The sequence below is a fragment of the Zonotrichia albicollis genome, chromosome 2, assembly GCF_047830755.1.
Source record: "Zonotrichia albicollis isolate bZonAlb1 chromosome 2, bZonAlb1.hap1, whole genome shotgun sequence".
Taxonomy (NCBI): Eukaryota; Metazoa; Chordata; class Aves; order Passeriformes; family Passerellidae; genus Zonotrichia; species Zonotrichia albicollis.
The window spans coordinates 12,209,273-12,230,508 of record NC_133820.1 but is presented as its reverse complement, the minus strand read 5'-3'; the positions used below and the strand labels follow the sequence as shown (position 1 = coordinate 12,230,508).

Genomic DNA, 21,236 nt, shown 5'->3' with positions numbered 1-21,236 from the left:
GCATGCAGGGGCAGCAGCTGCAGTAGATGTTCACAGGGCAGCATGCAGAGGGGCAGATGTTCACAGGGGAGGATGCAGAGGTGCAGATGTTCACAGGGGAGGATGCAGAGGGGCAGTAGATGTTCACAGGGGAGGATGCAGAGGTGCAGATGTTCACAGGGCAGCATGCAGGGCAGCAGGGGTACTCACAGCCACGAAGTGCACGGTGCAGCCCGTGACCCTGACCCCGGCCTGCAGCACCAGCTTGTGCGCGTGCGCTCCCTTGAAGGACGGCAGCAGGGACGGGTGGATGTTCAGGATTTTCCCTGCGAAAGCAGAGCTGAGGTTATTGGCTTTCAGCACTTTTACACTGCTCAAAGGGCCACAACGAACAGAGGAACAAAATCTTTGGTGAAAAGGATTTTTCACAAGCTTTGAAGATGCCAGCAGCCGGCCAGCCCCAGGTGCTGCGGAGTCTGTGTCTGAATTAGCAGAGTGCAGTTACAATGAATGGCTGAACACACCCCCAGGGATTAATAATGCTAATTGGCTGATGCAGCTGTCCCTTCCCTCAGCACCTTGTCCTTCTTTGATCCCAAATCCCTGGTGCTGGCACAGCCCTGCCAGCCCATGCAGTGCCAGCTGTGCCCACCTTGTGCCCAGCCCAGAGCACTCAGTGCCACCTCCAGGGCACACCTGCAGGGATGGGCACTGCAAAGCTCCCTGGGCAGCCCCTGCCAAGGCCTGAGCTCCCTTTCCATGGGCAAATTGCTGCTGCTGTCCCAGCTGAGCCTGCCCTGGCCCAGCCTGAGGCCGCTCCCTCTGCTCCTGTCCCTGTTCCCTGGGAGCAGAGCCCGACCCCCCCGGCTGTGCCCTCCTGGCAGGGCCTTGTGCAGAGCCACGAGGGCCCCTGAGCCTCCTTTGCTCCAGTGTTCCTATTACCATTATTTTATTTAATTCTTTCTGTAATCTCCATTCTACTCTTCTCTCTTTCTGGCAGCACCTTGGGGACTCCCTGCCCCTGGAGATCTGGGCAAGTTACAGAAGGCAAATGTCTTATCTGATGTCCACCAGCGTCTCAGATAGAGAGATATTATTTATATCTAAATAAAACCCTTTTTAAGCATCAGCATCTCCCTCCCTGCAGCTTGAGCCCGGAAGGTTTCAGGGACAGTGGGCTGGAGACACCTCCCTGCTCCTCTGCCTCCATTTCCCATCAGAATGGGATGTGGGCTCCTGCTTGCTTGGGTTTGTTTGGTTCTGCTTCCAGCTGTGCTTTGTTAACACTCACAATTGACACTTTGACCTGTCCTTTGTTAACAGCCATAATTCACACTTCAGGGCTGTTTCGCAAGAAGGAATTTCATAACTCCCACTCAGTGTCCTTGTGACTGTGAGAGAAAGCAAAAGGAGCAGCTTTGAGCAAAGCAGCAGCAGGAATTGATTCTTCCTGGATAATTCTGGGGATCAGTGGCCAGACATGGCCAGGACATGGTCCTGCAGCTGGCCCAGCTCCCTGAGCTGAGCTCAAGGTCTGAGCTCACATCTCGTGGTCCCAGCTCAGGTTTTCAAGCTCAGTCCAGTTCTGGACATTTAAAAAATGAGTTTAACTCATTTAACTCATTAACTAACTTTTTAGTTTAACTCTTCTGTCTGGAAAAAGTCTTTACTTTTCTGTCACACAGTCATGCAGGTAAAGCAAATCCTGCACTGTGCAGGACAAGGATCAGTGCTCTGTCCCTGAATGAGAAGGCACTAAAATCCTTTATTTGCACAAGGTTCTGCACTAGAGGAAGTTCTGTTCTGTCCTCTACAGAGACTGCTCCAAAGCCATCCCTTGCAGTGAGAGATTCTGTCCCCTCCTGGCAGCTGCCCACAGCACAGGCACTTCCATCTCTGGGCCCTGAGTGGAGACAAACAAAACCAATTCACCTGACTGGCTTCACCTGACAGCTCCAAAACCACAGCAAGGCCTCTCAGGAGCGCCTGCTTTGCTCTCCTGATTCTAAAGAGAGGTTTGAAAAGAAGTTCAGGTGTGAAATGTTGCTGGCACACCCAGGGGAACACAAAAGTCACCAAAGAGCAGTGAAAGCTGCAAGGCAGAGGCTGAGCAGGCTGTCCCTGTTTTGGGTAGGTTTAGGTAACCCTGGCCCAAAGCAGAGCAAGCAGCAGCTGCTCTGTGTGCTCAGGACTCCTGGAAAACACAGGAGGAGAGAAAAGGAACAGCTGGGCAAGGAGAGCAGGCCCTGAAGGTGTCCCCAGCCCCTCAGAGAGCTGGAAAACTAAAAGAGACACTGTGAACATTCTGAGCAAGCACAGCCTGGATCTGCCTGTGGAACACCCACCATGGACTCAGGCAGCTCCTGGGACTGGCCAGGGCTTCTTACCCAGAACTGCAAAATGCTGCCCAGCTTGGTGGTTTAATGCAAAATGCTGCCCAGTTTGGTGGTTTTACTGCAAAATGCTGCCCAGCTTGGTGGTTTTACAAGGACCCAGAGCAGTTCCTCTGTCAGGGGAAGGAATCTCAGTGGCTGGGTGCTTACCTCTGCCAGCCCCTCCTGCGTGCAGAGGCACAAAGCCTTCACAGCCTTTTAAAAGATATTTTCTAAGAAATCAAAGACTGCCAGACCTGTGTTTGCCCTTGGCTTCCTTCAGGCTCTGCACAGGTGCACTGCCTTTCCCTCTCATCCTTTTCCTTACAAGATGGGAAGGGTTTCATTTCACAGAACCCCAGGATGGCAGGGTTGGAAGGGGACCTCGAACATCTCTGTGTTGGATCTGGTGGCCTCTCTTTTTCCTGGTGACAACCTCTGCCATGCCCCGGTGCCCATGCACAGCCCCCAGCTGTGCTCACCTTCCCATTTCTTGACAAAAGGCCCCGAGAGGATGCGCATGAAGCCGGCCAGGCAGATCAGCTCCACCGAGAACTCCTCCAGGACCTTGTCCACGGCGCTGTCGAACTCGGCGCGGCTCTGGTACCTCGTGTGCTCCACCACCTGGCACCAAGCACAGAACAGGGATGTGCTGGCAGTTCCAGAGGAAGAACAGCCCCTCAGTGCCCAGCTGACAGACACAGTGCAGCCTGTGCTCCTCCCCACACACAGGGAGCAGTGGGACAAACACGTTGGGCTTGATAAGCCCACGGCTCTCAACCCCATGGAGCACCCTACATGGATTTGGTGATCCATGGAGCACCCTACAAGTGCAGGGCTTTAAGCCATCCTGAAGTCTTCCAAAGATTTCCCCCACTTTGAGGCCTCTGGCAGTCATAAGCAGTTGAATTGTGGCAAAAACTGCACCAGAAAAGCTTGGAAAAAAGGCTGCTCAAAACTCCTAACCCAGCCCCTACCCCATAATGATGGAATGCCAGAATCCCAGACTGGTTTGGGTGGGAAGGGACCTTAAATTCCACTCAGTGCGACCCCTGCCATGGCAGGGACACCTCCCACTGTCCCCAGTGTCCAGCCTGGCCTTGGGCACTGCCAGGGATGCAGGGGCAGCCCCAGCTGCTCTGGGCACCCTGTGCCAGGGCCTGCCCACCCTGCCAGGGAACAATTCCTCATTGCCCAGATCCCACCCAGCCCTGCCCTCTGGCACTGGCAGCCATTCCCTGGGTGCTGTCCCTGCATCCTTGTCCCTAGTCCCTCTGCAGCTCTCTTGGAGCTCTTCAGGCCCTGCCAGGGGCTCTGAGCTCTCCCTTCTCCAGGTGAGCCCCCCCAGCTCTCCAGCCTGAGCTGTGTTTTCCACCCAGGACAGATCCCCTGATTTAAGCAGGATAAGGGACCATTACCTAACTTAGAGCACCCATTCTTCAACAGAAGCCCCTGTCAAAGGCCACCAGAGTCACAGGGGTGGTTTGGGAAAAGCCAGGGCTGCTCAGGGGACAGGGACAGCAGGCACAGAGCCCAGCCCAGCCCTGGGCTGCACCAGCCTCTGCCCCTGTGCCTGTCCCACCCCTCAGTCCACAGCTGAAGCCCAAGCCATCAGCTCTCCCACACTGGTTTTTCCCTGATAGAAACCCTGGGCTGGCACTGGATGGGTGTTCAGGTCCTTTCCCAGCCAGGCCAGTCTGTGATTCTCTGTTTGTTCTTCACATTTCCCTCGTGCCCTCTGTGCCCTCCCAAGGAGGAGCTGCAGCACCAGCACAGATCCCAGCACCAATAACGGAGCAAAGTCTGGGCCCCAATTTCCCTGGGTCTGCATTCAGCAGGGAACAGTGACTGCAAAAGGTTTCTAAGTGCCAACAGGATCATTTCAGATCTGCCACACAAAGGGAAGGCACACAAAACCCAGGGAAGCTCAGGGAGCCCTGGGAATGATTCCTGGGGAGCCTGAGGCAATACCAGGGAGGCAGAGGGAGGCCCCACTGTGTGACCTCTCTATTCCATTCAAATGAACCACCAGGTCATTTTAAAATTAAATTTGCATAAAATAGATTGGTGCTTCAGTGTCAATGCCCTACAGTCAAGCAATTGAGAAAGTTTAAGCTGTAACTGAAAGTTTTATGCTGGTTTAAAGCAACAACTGTCCCCAAAGCATCAGGACTGCTGGCAGAGAAGGAGAAAAGGAAGGATTTTGCTGTCACAAGTTCACAACAGACCAAGAAAGAAAAGCCAAGGCTCCCTATCAGCTCATAACACTCATCAGCACCTTCCTGCTGCAGTCCCAGCCAGTGGTGGCTATTACAAAAGGAAATGCTCACCCTTGTAGGAATCCCAGCTCTCTCAGCTTTCCTCAGCCCCTCCACGCCAGGTTTGTTGGAGATAACCAGAACTATCTGTGCATAGCTGGTGTCTTTCTTTGTGCTGTTGATGAGGGCTTCCAGGTTTGTGCCTGGCAGAGAGAGAATAACTCAGGGATCCCGAGAATAAATAGAGGGAACAGCTGGAAGAGGCTTTAAATAAGCAGCACTGAGGGGGAGACCAAACCAAACAGCCCTGATGAAACTTTGATCCTTTTTTAATTGATTTGCTGGGAGCTGATTCAGACAGCTGAAGGCCTTTCCTGGCAGCTGCACTTGGAAACTGTAATGGATAGCACTGGATTGGTGGCCTTAGTGATTGGGGACACTGGAAATAGAATAGATGGAGTTGTACATGGCAAGAAGAACTTCTGCTCCATCTGTGAAATGATGCTGCTGTTCCTACAGGGCAGAGTGGGAGCCTGAATCTGGGCACCTGCAGAGGTTTGGGGATAAACTGAACCCAGTTTGCAGCAGAGGTTAAAAGAGGTTTGTGACTGCCATCAATCCAAGCACAGCATCTCCCCTGCCTGCCAGAACCTACCAGAGTGCCCATGGAGAACTGCAGGGACTTTAAATCCAAGCTGAATTCCCCTCTGCAGCAAAGAGCAGCACTCACCTGTTCCAGAGATGAGGACAGCAACCTTCATTTTGCCTGCCTGGATCTTGCCCTGGATGTGGCTCTGCACACACAGGGACCTGTTTGCTTGCAGGGCCCGATGCAGATTGAGGACTTTAACGCTGTCAGAGCCTGAGCAGGCACAAGGAAAAACCCAAAAACCAGCAAAACAAAGTGTCAGTACAGGGAGAAACAGAGAGAGGAGAAAAGCACCCATGGAAGAGATTAACGAACTCTAATAATAATAATTGATAATCAGTTCAATACCCCCACAAAAAAGTCAGGGAGGTGCCAGTGCAGAGGTTTTCACCTCATGAAGACTCCCAGACCAGGGAATTTCCCTCTGCTTCTCATTGCTGCTGATTTCCCCCAGGGCAGAGCAAGCTGCAGTAACCTTTCTGCAGGGACACCACCCTGCCGACGGTCCAGGCGGTCTCGTGTCCCTGGATGTCCCCGAGCACCTGCTGGGCCATCTCCTTCTGCACCACCAGCACTGCCCCCAGCCCACAGTTGAAGGTCCGAGCCATCTCCTCCTCAGAGAGGTTCCCTTCCTTGTGCAGCCAGCAGAAGATTTCAGGGATCTTCCACGTGAGAGCATCTGAAGGGAATGGGAAATACAGATCAAGAGTGGGAATTGCTGCCAATGGACTACAATTATTGGGGTGTTAAAATCTGTCACAAAAATCCCCCTCTGCCCCAGTTCCGACCATGTGAGGATGACTTCCAGCAGCACAAAAATGCTTCTGGACAAAGCACTGGAAAGCAATTCCAAGGACAGGAAATTTATTTTTTTCCTGTCATGTTCTCTTTGAAAATGGTTCTATCCCAATTTCTACAGATGCATGGAATCACAGAATGCTTTGGGTTGGGAGGGATCTTACATATTGTCCCATCCCACCCCTGCCATGGCAGGGACACCTCCCACTGTCCCCAGTGTCCAGCCTGGCCTTGGGCACTGCCAGGGATGCAGGGGCAGCCCCAGCTGCTCTGGGCACCCTGTGCCAGGGCCTGCCCACCCTGCCAGGGAACAATTCCTCATTGCCAAGATGCCATCAAATCCTACTTTGAAGCCATTCCCTGGGTGCTGTCCCTCCATCCTTGTCCCCAGTCCCTCTGCAGCTCTCCTGGAGCCCCTCAGGCCCTGCCAGGGGCTCTGAGCTCTCTCTGCAGCTTCTCCTCTCCAAGCTGAACATTCCCAGCTCTCCAGCCTGGCTCCAGAGCAGGGGTGCACATACACATAAATATTTATCAGTGGACAAGTGGAAAATGATTCATGTGCAGTTCTTGAGTTCAGAACTCACTATTAATTCCTTGTTTTATTGTACAACCCCGTGAGCTCTCACAACCTGTGCCAGCCCTTTCCCCCTCCATGCCTCACCTTCCCCAGCAGTGAAATCTTTCCAGCACACCTGAGGGGAGAGTGCTGAGGATTGATGAAGCCAAACAGCAGGAGCTGTCCCTGAGCTCACAACCACCTCTGGATGCTAACTGAAAACTTCATGAGTATCATTTAATTAGCAATAATTTCGTAGGGAATTGCAAATGGTGCAGCTGACTTGGGAATGCTGGTAGGGCTGTTTTCTTTTTGCAAGTGTCCTATGAAATCCAATCCCAAACACCCCCAGGGGAAGGAATTCAATGGGGAGCAGCCTTTCCACCACAAAGGAAACACTGGCTGTTTTGACTGGCTCTGGTTCAGGTACAAGGAAAAACTCAAACATTTCTAGACAGACACGTCCAGCTCCTACAGCACACATCAGCTGCTGTGGCCACAGCATGGCACAGTAAGGTGGGGAATTTTCCACAGCTTTCCTTCTCTCTCACCTAGAACGACGCCCAGGGAGCCTGGGAGGACCCTGGGGATGTTTTCCAGCAGGCCCCCTCCGGTGATGTGGGCGTAGGCTTTGACGTGGCCCGAGCGCAGCACGGGCAGCAGGCTCTTGCTGTAGAGCTTGGTTGGGGTCAGCAGCAGCTCTCCTGCCCAGGGCAGAGGGAAAAGCATGGGGAGAAATGGGAATCAGTACAAAACGGGGGGAATTTCAAAACAGCAGTTTGGAAAGTAATGAGCATTGTACTAGAGAGAAACACAAAGTTCTACCTTTGTAATTTTAGCCCACAATTAATTATTTATTCCCCCTCCCTTTGTTTCTTCCCTGCACACGTGACTCCCAGGAAAAGAAAAAGATGAAAACATGCTAAAGATGGAATGATTTCCTTTTTTGTGCCTGAGAAAAGTTTCAAAGGCCCAGCTGGGAGGAAGCTCAGGAGGAAGCAGTACCCAGAGTCTGGTCCCCGGCAACCCCGACGCGGGAGGAGAAATCCAGGGACGACTTCTCCACGATCTTCCTGACGAGGCTGAAGCCGTTGCTGTGGACCCCAGAAGATGCCACCCCAATGACCACGTCCCCCTCAGTGATCCTGTCCAGCTGGGGCAGCATCTGCCCTCTCTCCACGGCCCCCACGGCAAAGCCGGCCAGGTCGTACTCGCCGGGCGGATACATCCCCGGCATCTCGGCCGTTTCTCCTCCTGAGGACCAGAACAGCAGAGAGGGGCTGAAACAGCCTGCCTTTGATCATGGAATCCCACAATGGCTTGGCTTGGAAGGGATTTTAAATCATCTCATCCCTGGTTTGGGTTGGAAGGGGTTTTAAAGCTGATCTCATTGCACCCAGGCAGGGACAGCTCCCACTGTCCCAGGCTGCTCCAGCCCCGGTGCCCAACCTGGCCTTGAGGTCCAGGGGCAGCCCTAGCTGCTCTGGGTAAAATCCTGCCTTTTCCTCTCCTCTTCCCACTTTGCCCTCCCTGCCCTGTGCTCCAGCTTCCCCTGCTTTTTTCAGTCCTGGTGTTTCAGCTGTATTAATGAGGGCTGGATCAAATGGAGGATGGAGAACTGCTTGGCCACCCACCACTTAAATCCACAATTAATTGTGCAAAACCAGGCAAGAGATGAGCCCTCACCCCCTCACTGTCAGGGGGGTTATGAGTTAAATTTGTTGAGCTGAAGGTTCAGCTCTTGCAGAAAGGCCTGTGGGGTTTGAAAATCTTGAACTGGAGATAAAATCTTGACATTTTGGTGGTTTCATCACAAGGTCTCACCTAGCACAGACCTTGCTGCAGCATGAATGGGGTGATTATGTTTGATAAATGCAGAGAACACCTTAAAACAAACATAAAGCTGACCAACAGTTCATGCAGGAAAAAAGTCAACCAGGGCATAAAGAGCCTCTTGTTCAAAGCTTATAAACAGACCCAAAATGACACCCACTGAGAAAGGACTTGTGTTCCTAACTTCGCTAAAATTTGGAAAAAAAGACAGAACTTTTTCTCAACATCTAACTTAAATCTGTACCTAAACCTAATCTAAATTTAACCTAAACTTTTAAAGCACTGTCTCCTTCCACTGTGATCCACATCGAGTTCCCTGAAAGCAAAGACATGGAACCACTTTGCTTTTTTCCTCCTGCCAGATTCTTCCACAGAGTAGGAAACCAACCACACTCAAACCAACTACAAGACCTTGCAGAAGGTTTCTCAGGTCCCCCTGAGAAGTGTTCCTACCCAAAAGAGCACATCCAGCTTTCTTGCAGGCATCAGCAATTCCTGCAATGACGCCCTGGGCCACGTCCACGTCGAGTCTGCCGCAGGCAAAATAATCCAGGAAGAAGAGGGGCTCAGCCCCCTGGGCCAGGATGTCATTGACACACATGGCCACCAGGTCCTGCCCAATGGTGTCGTGTTTCTGGCACTCCTGAGCAATCTGCAAAACAATGAGAAGCCTGGGATCAGCTCTGGGCCCCCGGAGCACAGGCCGGCTCTGCAAGGGACTGAAATCAGGAGCAGAGTCTGGGAGCAATGGGCCAAAATCCCTCCAGGTGCTCTTTGAGCAGCAGCTTTGTTTGTTGTCCTCTCCTAACTCTCTTCAGGAATTATTCCTGTCTCCACTGGCAGATCCAAGAGGTACTGAGAAGGAAACTGTGCTGCAAAAGGGTTTCCTTGCAGCCCTAACACAACAGCAAACCTGGGATTAAATGTTTTTCCCCATCAATTAATCGTTTTTGAGGGTGGAGATGCTGCTTTTGTGAAACAAGATTCCTGGTTACATTCTTAATATTTTAAACCCAGTTACTTTAGGCATCTTATCAACTTCTGATATTTACTGATGATATTATCATATCAACTTCTGATAGTTGATGTTATCATGTCAGTTGATAGTATCAGATATCAGCATATCTGGCTATTTACAGGTATTTCATTCTCTTGCCTGAAGAAGGGCAATTTCAGTGTCCATCCCCTTCTTTAGAAAGACCAATAGGCATTTTTCCAGCACAGCTGCTATTTTGTGACAGACCCTTTTCCCTGCTGTGCTGTTTTTCCCCCTTTGGGTGGATTCCCACCTTACCTTGAGTTTGGTGCCGACGCCGTCAGTTCCAGACACCAGGATGGGATCTCTGTAACCAGCTGCCTTCAGGTCAAAGAGCCCAGCAAAGCCTCCGAGCTCTGCATTGCAGCCTGCCAGCCAGGGAAAGGAGAAACAGCCCAGCTTTACTCCCAGGGGCTTCCCCAGCATCTCCAGCACAAATTCTCTGCAAGGTTTGCCAACGCGGCTTTGCTTTGTCACCAGGAAACTTTTCTCTGCCATTTAGAACCTTTTCACTCAGGAGCTCCTAATCTGCTTAGGTTGGCTTTGCCTTTTTAATTCATCATTAGCCTAAGCCTAAAAATCCCCAACTTTGTGACTGAGCAGTCAGTAATTCCTGTAAATGAGAGATTTCCCCCTTGCACTAAGGTTTCTCTGAAACACAGGAGGAATTGTGGTAAGATGGTTGTACTGGTGTGAGATAATCTATATTTTCCCCTCTATGTACACCTGACTTCATTAGAAGGTTCTCAGGTCATTTGAAATAAAAGGGCTATTCCATAAATGAATATTTTAAATAAATGAATATTTAAAATAAATGAATATTTTAAATAAATGAATATTTTAAATCTGTCTGAAGAACTCCAAGAATTTGCTAGAGCAAGATGTGCCTGAGCCCCAAACCCAAGGATGAATCAATGGTGATTCAGCTGAGCAAAAGAGGTGGGTTCCACATCTACCTCAGGCATTCTACATCTCATAACCTGTCTAAACATTCACCCCCCCAAATGATGGAGTTCACTGTGCAAGAAATAATAATCCATGGAATCCAACTCAGTACTTAATGGTGAAATTTTTGCTTGCATTTATCCTTACACAGTGCTGAACTGTGCTCTGTAACGCTCCTGGCATTCAGGAGGTGGAGTTTGGAGCCATGTGGGGGTTAGAAGTTGTGCATTTGCAATAAAATCACTGCCATTTGCTTACCACAGGCTTTCTTTTGTCACCTAGAAACAGGCAGGGCACATAAAGATGAGCTTTTTATCAAAATCAACTGGTAAACCTGAGTGAAAGCAGTGACCAGAGCAGGAGCAGAAGGTTCTGGTCTTACCTGACCTGGATGTGGCTGCAGCAAAGGGTTTGATCTTCTGCACCAGAGTGTTCCCAGCTTCAATGTCCACCCCACTGTTCTTGTAGGTCAGGCCTCTGCAGAGTGGGGACAGATGGGATGGCAGCTGATCACTGCATGTATTTGCAAATAAAATTTACTTCTGTACATCCCTGGGCGGGGGAACTGTGCAGAATCCCCTCCTGCTGCCTGAGGAGCACTGCCAGGAGCAGCAGGGGGATAATTCCAGAGTTTTGAAGATGCTAGCAGAGCATTGGGATCACACAGCCAAATCCCAAAATAAACCCAACAGCCAAACCCCTGCCAAGGTAAAACAGCAGCACAGATGTGATGTTGCAGGGTTTGAATCCATAGAAGCCATGGAGTCCCAGCTGTGACTGATCCCCACCCTGTCCCCTGCCCAGAGCTCTGAGGGCCACCTCCAGGCCTTGAGGTGTCGGTGGGAAAGCTCTGAACTGAACCAAACCAAACTGAACTGAACCGAACTGAACCAAACCAATCCAAACCAATCCAAACCAATCCAAACCAAACCAAACCAATCCAAACCAAACCAATCCAATCCAATCCAATCCAAACCAAACCAAACCAAACCAATCCAAACCAAACCGAACCGAACTGAACCAAACCAATCCAATCCAAACCAAACCAATCCAATCCAATCCAATCCAATCCAATCCAATCCAATCCAAACCAAACCAATCCAATCCAATCCAATCCAAACCAAACCAAACCAATCCAATCCAAACCAAACCAATCCAAACCAATCCAATCCAAACCAATCCAATCCAAACCAAACCAAACCAATCCAATCCAATCCAATCCAAACCAAACCAATCCAATCCAAACCAATCCAATCCAATCCAATCCAATCCAATCCAATCCAATCCAAACCAAACCAATCCAATCCAATCCAAACCAATCCAAACCGAACCAATCCAATCCAATCCAATCCAAACCAAACCAAACCAATCCAAACCAAACCAATCCAATCCAATCCAAACCAAACCAAACTGAACCAAACCAAACCGAACTGAACCAAACCAAACCAAACCAAACCGAACCAAACCAAACCAAACCTAACCAATCCAAATCAAACCAAACCAAACCAAACCAAACCAATCCAAACCAATCCAAACCCATCCAAACCCATCCAAACCAATCCAAACCAAACCAATCCAAACCAAACCAATCCAATCCAAACCAAGCACAGAAATGCATGGCTGGGTCAGAGCAGGGCTGAGCTCAAGTCCCTTTTCCACCCCCAAGGTGAATCAATAACCCCCAGGACCCTTCCAGGCTTTTCCAGCTGCTGCTCTAAGGTGTCACTGCACTGATCCCACCTCAGAAGCAGCCCTGCCTCTCTTACTTCCATGGGCTTTCAATAAAGAATATAAAATATATTTCCTTCAAAAGACCCAGGCTCCTAAGGCTCAGGAACCCAGAGGAGATGTCTGTGAGCGCTGGGTGGGGTTTATGCAAGATCAACACCCTGGTACAAACTGGTGTCCCCTGTGTGTCCCCACAGCTCCCTGGGGACACCAGCTCATGTTTACAGAAGGACCTTTCCATTCTGGGGACAGGCATTTCATGACTGTTCACTGCAGCAAGCACTCAGGCTCGTGCCAGCTGAGCAGTTGTTATTCCCAGGCTGTCAGTGGCATGGACCAGGTGCATCCCTATTTTAGATCCATCCCTGTTTTCTCTCTCCTATGCGTGGGATTCAGCCTGGAAGTTTCAATTCTAAGGGTGTTGATTAACAAGGACAAATACAACAAAACAACTGAAACCCATTTAGAATTAACTCAGCTGAACAAAAAAATTCAGTTAATCCACAAAACCCACCTCAGGAACCAGGTCAAGAATTCAGCAAACACTGAAAAAGCCAGAGACAGACACAAATGCCTACAATTGCACTAAATGCAGTAAATATTTTTGTACTCTGCCTATTGAATCTTATTTTAAGATGTGGGAGGGTTTTTTTTAGGATCAAAGGTATTTCTGTGGTGAAGATCATTGCTGGAATATCTGGAATTGATAAAGACTTCAAGTGCCAGAAGAACTGGCCCAGGAGAAGCGTTGCCAGGAAAATCCAAAGGTGTCTGCACTCCCAGCACACCCTGCCCAAAAACTGGCAGGAAGACAAGAATCACCACAGGCAGCTGCTCAGGCTGTGAATAAGACTCAAGGAAATATTGGCCTGCAACAACCAGAGATCAAAGCCAGCTCCTTTCAGTCTGAATATGATAAATGTCCACCAGATTTGCACCATGTTTTTAGGAGTATTTCAAATTTGTTAATTTTTTTTTTTTTGCCTTGAATCTTTAGTTCTTTAAATCTCCTGGAATACTTTTCATGAAGCATTCTGGCTGTTTTCCTGAGGTGAAATGCCTCAGGACTGGAGCCTGCCAGGCTGCCAAGAGGAGCTGGGTCCTGATTCCAGAGCCAATTCCCTTCCCCACTGAGTCCAGAGGGGGCTCTGGGGCTTGGGGCAGCCTGGAGAGGGGAAGGTGTCCCTGCCATGGATGAGCTTTAAGGTCCTTCCTAAGCCAGCCCAGCCTGGGGTTCTGGGTGCCTGCAGCAGCCCCTGGAGCCTCCCTGTGCAGGAGGGATCTCCAGGCAGCCATTCCAGGGCTGGAGGGAATGAGCACTGGCAGGGAGCTGCTCCCAGAGCCTCCTCTCGCCTCACTGATCTGCTATTTTGCCCCTCACTACCAGCCTCCTCTTGTCCACTCTCATGAAACTCCCCCCAATCACACTGCTCTACATAACCTCCCCCTCACTCAACCCCACACTATTAACTACCCTGGCCATCTTCTCAACAGCCCTTGGAGGATGAATAGGCCTCAATCAAACACAAATCCGAAAAATCCTAGCCTTCTCCTCTATCTCCCACCTAGGCTGAATAGCAATCATCATCATCTACAACCCCAAACTCACCCTCCTTAACTTCTACCTATACACCATAATAACTGCAGCCGTATTCCTTACCTTAAGCACAATCAAAGTGCTCAAACTATCCACCCTAATAACTACATGAACTAAAATCCCATCTTTAAACGCAATAAAAAAGGAGCCTGGGGCTCCTTTCCCTGCTACAAATCCCAATTCCACCTTGTCAACAGATGCACAGCACTTGAGAGAGAAAGAAGACTAAATGCCAACACCCTTGTTCTTTTAGGAAGTTTATTGATGATAATTTTACAAAATGCTGATCAGGATACACTGCCAGCAGCAACAGAACTGACACTGATGTGTTTCCCAGCCTACCAAAAAACCCCTTGGGAAAAGACACGTTGGGAGCTCATTGGAGCAGAGCAGTTTCTTATTAGGTAAAAATGAGTTTAAAAACTACAAGAAGCTTTCAGGAGCATTAAAGAGGCAACAAGACTCCCTACTATTAAAAAAAAACAAACAAACCCACACCCATATGATCTCCAGAGTCTTACAGTAAATACTGAGCCAATTAAAGGGATGAGAATGGAAAGAAGGGATGAATCCTACCCTGGTGTTAGGCAGCTGTGCCAGTAAAATGTAAATCCCAACAAGGTGGGGGGTTCAAGGTGATTTTAACCATTTCTAAAAGCTAAAAAAAAACCAGTAAGCCAGCCTGAATTTTGTTAACATATAAAATCCCAGAATCTCCTGAGCTGGAAGGGACCCACAGGAATCAAGCAGTCCAAGCCCTGACCCTGCACAGACACCCCAAAAACCCACCCTGGGCATCCCTGGGGAACTGTTCAAATGCTCCTGGAGCTCTGGCAGGTTGGGGCTGGGACCACATTTCATGATATTACATGATTTTTCATTTCATGATATTAAATGATTTTTCATTTCATGATATTACATGATTTTTCATTTCATGATATTGAATATCAGACTTCTGGACAAGACAAACCCAGAGCAAAAGCTGTGATCCAAAACATACCCAGAGCAAATCTGTGATCCAAGGCCCAAGAAGCAGAAGTTGACTTTCCCTAAACCAGGCCTAACAACTGCAGCAACACAGATCACTCCTCTGTGCTTGTCACTGTAGTTTAACTCAGATTCAGGAGAGTAAGAACATCAGGCATTTAAAATATTCCTGCCTTGGCTGGTCTTGCTGACGGTGAGTACATGGATGGGGTTCGAACTTATTAATATCACCCAGGGATGTGCTTAGATCCTTTTGACCCCTGTTACTGCCATGTCAGGGAGTGGGAATATCTACCTGGATTGCCTGAGGAAGGCAATGGCCCGGTGGCCAATGTCCCTCCTGAAGATGGCGCCCTGGAAGTGGATGGCAGCCACGCCCAGGTTGGCGGCCTGCAGCGCCGTGGGCAGGTCCTCCCTGATGGCCGTGACCGTGAGCACTCTGCCCCCACTGGTGAGCACCCTGCCGTCCCTCAGGGCTGTGCCAGCGTGGAACACCTCCAGCCCCAGCTGCCTGGCCTTGGCGAGCCCTGTGGGTGGGTGAGAAACATCAGCTGTGGGTTAGAACGCTCTCAGTGAGGGACCGAACGCTTTCTGCCCGAAAGCCACGGGCAAAGCCAGGGTGATGCTGCTGGGAAATGGGAGTCAATCTGTAAAAATGGGAATAAATCTGTAAAAAATACCTCTCTGGAGGAGAGAAAAGCCTAGCTGTGCGCTCAGGGATGTGGCACACAACATCTGATTGCAGCTGGGGTTTTATGCCTCAGTGACAAACATCAGCACCAACGTGACTCAAAACCCTGATCACAACCACCTGGCTGCAGCAGGAATTAAACATCAATGCTGTGCCAATATCAAATAACAGTGTGGAGAACTGAAAATACACCAAAATAACCTGCGATGTGTGAAAATCCAGCTGCTCCTGCTGACCCAGGACCAGGGTTTCTGTGAATCTCAGTTCCAGTTCCTTCTTGCAGCAGCAGAGAACAGGGGGAGGCTGGGGGGCAATGAGGCTCCTGCAGCTCCTGTGCTCCATTTACCTGTTATTTCCAAGCCCTTGGGATAGGTCCCTGGGTAGCCCTGGCTGGCCATGACCACAGTGACAGCTGCACTGTCCTCTCTCCAGGCTGGCATGGAGCTGGCCAGCTTCCTGCTGAGCACGGCCTGCATCACCTCGTACAGGTCACTCCTGAGCAGGGGCAGAATCACCTGCAGGAACACACAGCAGCACATCAAAAGGGGTCATTGCCTTCCCTGGCCTTGGAAAGACACCAATGCAGCTGAAAATGCAGAAGTAAACATGCCCACATATTGTACTTTCACACATCAGGCATGCAGTGGATCATCTGAGAGATAATCTTAAAAATACTCATCCTTGCAGAGAATTTCTGTGGGTAAAGGAATTGCTACATATGGAGAGGAAAGGGTGGGGACAAAGAACCTCATTTGTTCTGAAGAATAGAAATTAAGAGTGTTGTTCCACTTGTCAACAGGGAGCAAGGAAAAATCCAGAATCCATTCCAGAAAGGACAGGGAAGTGCTGAGCTCTTCTCAAGCTGACCTTTGCAAAGCCCAGATTTGAGTCCAGCCTACTGAAATCCTCTCTCGAATGGAACAATTTCCTTACAGACCTTCTGCCTTGAAAAAACAACCCAAACGTTTTAAATCTTGGTGATTTAAAATTCTGATTATTCACCCCAAATCTGGTTAACAACAGTGGTAGATGGTCACAGATTTTATTCCTCCCATAATGTCAAATTGTACAAAATAACTCACCTGGCACTCTGGGTCACCAAATCTGCAGTTAAACTCCAGAACTTTAGGCCCATCTTTGGTGAGCATTAATCCAGCATAAAGCACACCTGGAACAAAGCATGAGACATAAAGATCTCTCAGGAACTCACTTGTTTTGAATCTGTTGGTAACAGGGTTTAAAAGGCTGCCACCCGTGCTCAGTGAATTTGAGAAATGGTAACAATAAATCAGGCAGAAATAGTTGTCACAATTTTACAGCTTATTTTGGAACATTTTCCTTTCTGCTCCTCCTCAGTTGAGGAATTATTCCCTGTTCATGACCTCTGCTGATTTCCATGGACCCTGAATCAAGGCTGGTACCAAACCCAGCTCCTCATAAATCCAAGTTGTTTCCCCTTAACCTCCAGTGTGTCAGGATACAAAGAGGAAAAAGCAAAACAAAAGGTTGTTTTCGTTATGATTAAAAATCCCAAAGTCTTGTACATACCCACATAGGGGACTCCTTCTTTCCTCATGCCATCAACAGTCTTCTGAAGAACAGTCTCTCTGATCTTCTGCAGCAAATCTTTAGAAATCTGATAAAAAAGGATTGCAAACCAGTGTCTGTAAAAAGGGAGGGCTTGGCTTTGTGTTCTTAAGAGCCAAGCAGAATTCTTGGATGGTCTCTTGCTCGCTCCAATGGAAAGCTAAGAAGGTTTTTCTCTCTATTTCTGCCAACAGAAGTTCCCTATCAAACAAACCTCAAACTACCTTAAGCCACAGCCAAAATTCACCATGAGCTTTGTCTGGCACAAAGCAGAACTGTGGCTTTAGGCCCTTGGTTCTGATGAGCAGCATTTCATGTACTTTAAGCCACAGCCCAAATTCACCATGAGGTTTGTCTGGCACAAAGCAGGACTGTGGCTGTAGGCCCTTGGTTCTGATGAGCAGCATTTCCTAACTTAAATCCCAATCAGACACAAGGTTGCAGAAATAACACTGCCTGCTTTGGAATCCTGTGGAGAGCCTGGTTCAAACATGGCTTAAAGAAAGAGGCCATGAAGGTACTCAGCTAAGGGAAAAATAAAAGGCAGCTGTAGAGCAGCAGTTCCCAGGCTTGATTCTGTAAATAATTAAGGTTCTCAGCCACCTTTTATATAAACAACAAGATTCTCAGACCGTTTCCTCAAAAACAAGCAAATATTCTGTCCTTGGCTGCTCTGGGAACAGATGGTCATTCTGGGAACAGATATGAAGGTTTTGAGAACTTTTCATATCATGGTGAGAACACTGATCTTGGTTTCAGTAAACAAACCTCAGGTATTGTAAACAAAAGGAGGAGTTGAAGTTTTCTCTACAGCCTATCGGGAGCTCAGATTTTGCAATATGCATGAAGTGAATTAACACTGTTATAAAAGGTGCCTGGTTTGATCAATAAATCGGAGTCGATGCTGATCAAGGAAGATGGGTCGTCTCCCTTCACTTCAACAGAATCCCAGGTAGTTCAGTGTAGACACCCTTTTGAGAAGTTTTGGAGCTGGGCATTGACTTGGCCATGGCTGCTTGGGGCAGCAGTTTCCATCCAGCAGAGCCCATCCCTCCTGCTCCTCTGCAGTGAAACATCCCCTCCCAGCCCCTCTCCCCTTCCTCATCAGCCCCTCCTCACCTGAGGAGCTGGGGAATAAGCTCCCATCCCTCCTGTGTTGGGGCCCTCATCTCCATCCATCAGCCTCTTGTGGTCCTGGGCTGGGGGCATGGGGGCGATGGTGACACCGTCACTGAAACACAGGCACTGAAACATGGACAACAGGTAAATTCCTGACATGGGTAAAGTGCAATTAGAATTTATTTTCAGTGTGACAAAGGGATATTGAAGAGGATAAACTCTGCCTCCCTGATAAAATAAGTGATGGGGTTCAAAGCATTTGGCTTTTCCTCAGGAAGCAGGGACTCGTTTTGTGTGACCTTCCTTCAGAAATCAATAAAACCTAGAAAAATTATTCCACCAAGCAGTTGCACTGAAAAGAAACACTCAAAAGGTTTTAAAAAGAATAATTAAAATACTGCATGATGGAAATGACTCTTTCCTTTCCCCTCCCAGCCCTTGCGAGGGAGGGAGGGAGGGAGGGAGGGAGGGAGGAAGGAAGGAAGGAAGGAAGGAAGGAAGGAAGGAAGGAAGGAAGGAAGGAAGGAAGGAAGGAAGGAAGGAAGGAAGGAAGGAAGGAAGGAAGGAAGGAAGGAAGGAAGGAAGGAAGGAAGGAAGGAAGGAAGGAAGGAAGGAAGGAAGGAAGGAAGTGGCGGAAGGAAGGAAGGAAGTGGCGGAAGGAAGGAAGGAAGTGGCGGAAGGAAGGAAGGAAGTGGCGGAAGGAAGTGGCGGAAGGAAGGAAGGAAGGAAGGAAGTGGCGGAAGGAAGGAAGGAAGGAAGGAAGGAAGGAAGGAAGGAAGGAAGGAAGGAAGGAAGGAAGGAAGGAAGGAAGGAAGGAAGGAAGGAAGGAAGGAAGGAAGGAAGGAAGGAAGGAAGGAAGGAAGGAAGGAAGGAAGTGGCGGAAGGAAGGAAGTGGCGGAAGGAAGGAAGTGGCGGAAGGAAGGAAGTGGCGGAAGGAAGGAAGGAAGGAAGGAAGGAAGGAAGGAAGGAAGGAAGGAAGGAAGGAAGTGGCGGAAGGAAGGAAGTGGCGGAAGGAAGGAAGTGGCGGAAGGAAGGAAGTGGCGGAAGGAAGGAAGGAAGGAAGGAAGGAAGGAAGGAAGGAAGGAAGGAAGGAAGGAAGGAAGGAAGGAAGGAAGGAAGGAAGGAAGGAAGGAAGGAAGGAAGGAAGGAAGGAAGTGGCGGAAGGAAGTGGCGGAAGGAAGTGGCGGAAGGAAGTGGCGGAAGTGGCGGAAGTGGCGGAAGTGGCGGAAGGAAGTGGCGGAAGGAAGGAAGTGGCGGAAGGAAGTGGCGGAAGGAAGTGGCGGAAGGAAGTGGCGGAAGGAAGGAAGTGGCGGAAGGAAGTGGCGGAAGGAAGGAAGGAAGGAAGTGGCGGAAGGAAGTGGCGGAAGGAAGTGGCGGAAGGAAGTGGCGGAAGTGGCGGAAGGAAGTGGCGGAAGGAAGTGGCGGAAGGAAGTGGCGGAAGGAAGTGGCGGAAGGAAGTGGCGGAAGGAAGGAAGGAAGGAAGGAAGGAAGGAAGGAAGGAAGGAAGGAAGGAAGGAAGGAAGGAAGGAAGGAAGGAAGGAAGGAAGGAAGGAAGGAAGGAAGGAAGGAAGGAAGTGGCGGAAGGAAGGAAGTGGTGGAAGGAAGTGGCGGAAGGAAGGAAGGAAGGAAGGAAGTGGCGGAAGGAAGTGGCGGAAGGAAGGAAGGAAGGAAGGAAGTGGCGGAAGGAAGTGGCGGAAGGAAGTGGCGGAAGGAAGGAAGGAAGTGGCGGAAGGAAGTGGCGGAAGGAAGTGGCGGAAGGAAGTGGCGGAAGGAAGTGGCGGAAGGAAGGAAGTGGCGGAAGGAAGGAAGTGGCGGAAGGAAGTGGCGGAAGGAAGTGGCGGAAGGAAGTGGCGGAAGGAAGGAAGTGGCGGAAGGAAGGAAGTGGCGGAAGGAAGTGGCGGAAGGAAGTGGCGGAAGGAAGTGGCGGAAGGAAGGAAGTGGCGGAAGGAAGTGGCGGAAGGAAGGAAGGAAGGAAGTGGCGGAAGGAAGTGGCGGAAGGAAGTGGCGGAAGGAAGTGGCGGAAGGAAGTGGCGGAAGGAAGTGGCGGAAGGAAGTGGCGGAAGGAAGGAAGTGGCGGAAGGAAGGAAGTGGCGGAAGGAAGTGGCGGAAGGAAGTGGCGGAAGGAAGTGGCGGAAGGAAGGAAGTGGCGGAAGGAAGTGGCGGAAGGAAGGAAGGAAGGAAGTGGCGGAAGGAAGTGGCGGAAGGAAGTGGCGGAAGGAAGTGGCGGAAGGAAGTGGCGGAAGGAAGTGGCGGAAGGAAGTGGCGGAAGGAAGGAAGGAAGTGGCGGAAGGAAGGAAGGAAGTGGCGGAAGTGGCGGAAGTGGCGGAAGTGGCGGAAGGAAGGAAGGAAGGAAGTGGCGGAAGGAAGGAAGTGGCGGAAGGAAGTGGCGGAAGGAAGGAAGGAAGGAAGTGGCGGAAGGAAGGAAGTGGCGGAAGGAAGGAAGTGGCGGAAGGAAGGAAGGAAGGAAGGAAGGAAGGAAGGAAGGAAGGAAGGAAGGAAGGAAGGAAGGAAGGAAGGAAGGAAGGAAGGAAGGAAGGAAGGAAGGAAGGAAGGAAGGAAGGAAGGAAGGAAGGAAGGAAGGAAGGAATTACATCCCTTTCAAGACTTCCTTTTCCTTGCTGATAAAGCTATTTACTTGTGAAATATTTATAAATTATTTCTACAGCAGTTGTTTTTATCCTCAGTGTCTTCAGAATAGCAAAGCTGCTGGCATCCTCTGGAACTGGAGGATGTTGTGCACTCATACTGGGACTAATGGCAGCAGCACTCAAAACCATTTTACAATGCTAATTACAAAACCAGCAAGGATCCAAAATGAGCCACACAGCTGTCTCTAACCAATACAATTTTATTTATAAGCAGGGAATGGTTTTAATTTAACTGATCAAATCCTCCACTCTGTAGGTGAAGGCACTCAGTGAATCCCAAACAATTTAGAACAGGTAGAACCAAAGTGTTACAGTGAGATGCACTTACAGAAATTTCTTCTCCTTCAAGAAGCTCTTCAACAACAACAGTTTCCCCAGCTGTGCCAAAACTCTTATCCTACAGTGAAAGAAAATCCCTTTAGTTCTGTTTCAGTTTTAAACTACTGAAACTGC

At 49.6% G+C, this 21,236-nt stretch overlaps 1 protein-coding gene across 2 annotated transcripts in view; it reads right to left on the bottom strand.

Moving 5' to 3' along the window:
- GART (phosphoribosylglycinamide formyltransferase, phosphoribosylglycinamide synthetase, phosphoribosylaminoimidazole synthetase) overlaps window positions 1-21,236 on the bottom strand; it is a 40,340-nt gene that overhangs the window by 3,223 nt on the left and 15,881 nt on the right. For both annotated transcript variants that reach the window (XM_074533294.1, XM_074533290.1), the window contains 16 exons: window positions 21,112-21,180; window positions 18,136-18,261; window positions 16,978-17,065; window positions 16,512-16,597; window positions 15,776-15,944; window positions 15,034-15,265; window positions 10,809-10,903; window positions 9,740-9,849; window positions 8,899-9,097; window positions 7,618-7,866; window positions 7,164-7,316; window positions 5,734-5,937; window positions 5,340-5,471; window positions 4,682-4,812; window positions 2,834-2,975; window positions 190-305 (listed from right to left, as the gene is read on the bottom strand). In XM_074533294.1, coding sequence (XP_074389395.1) covers window positions 190-305; window positions 2,834-2,975; window positions 4,682-4,812; window positions 5,340-5,471; window positions 5,734-5,937; window positions 7,164-7,316; window positions 7,618-7,866; window positions 8,899-9,097; window positions 9,740-9,849; window positions 10,809-10,903; window positions 15,034-15,265; window positions 15,776-15,944; window positions 16,512-16,597; window positions 16,978-17,065; window positions 18,136-18,261; window positions 21,112-21,180 — 2,301 coding nt within the window. The remainder of the gene's footprint in view (window positions 1-189; window positions 306-2,833; window positions 2,976-4,681; window positions 4,813-5,339; window positions 5,472-5,733; window positions 5,938-7,163; window positions 7,317-7,617; window positions 7,867-8,898; window positions 9,098-9,739; window positions 9,850-10,808; window positions 10,904-15,033; window positions 15,266-15,775; window positions 15,945-16,511; window positions 16,598-16,977; window positions 17,066-18,135; window positions 18,262-21,111; window positions 21,181-21,236) is intronic.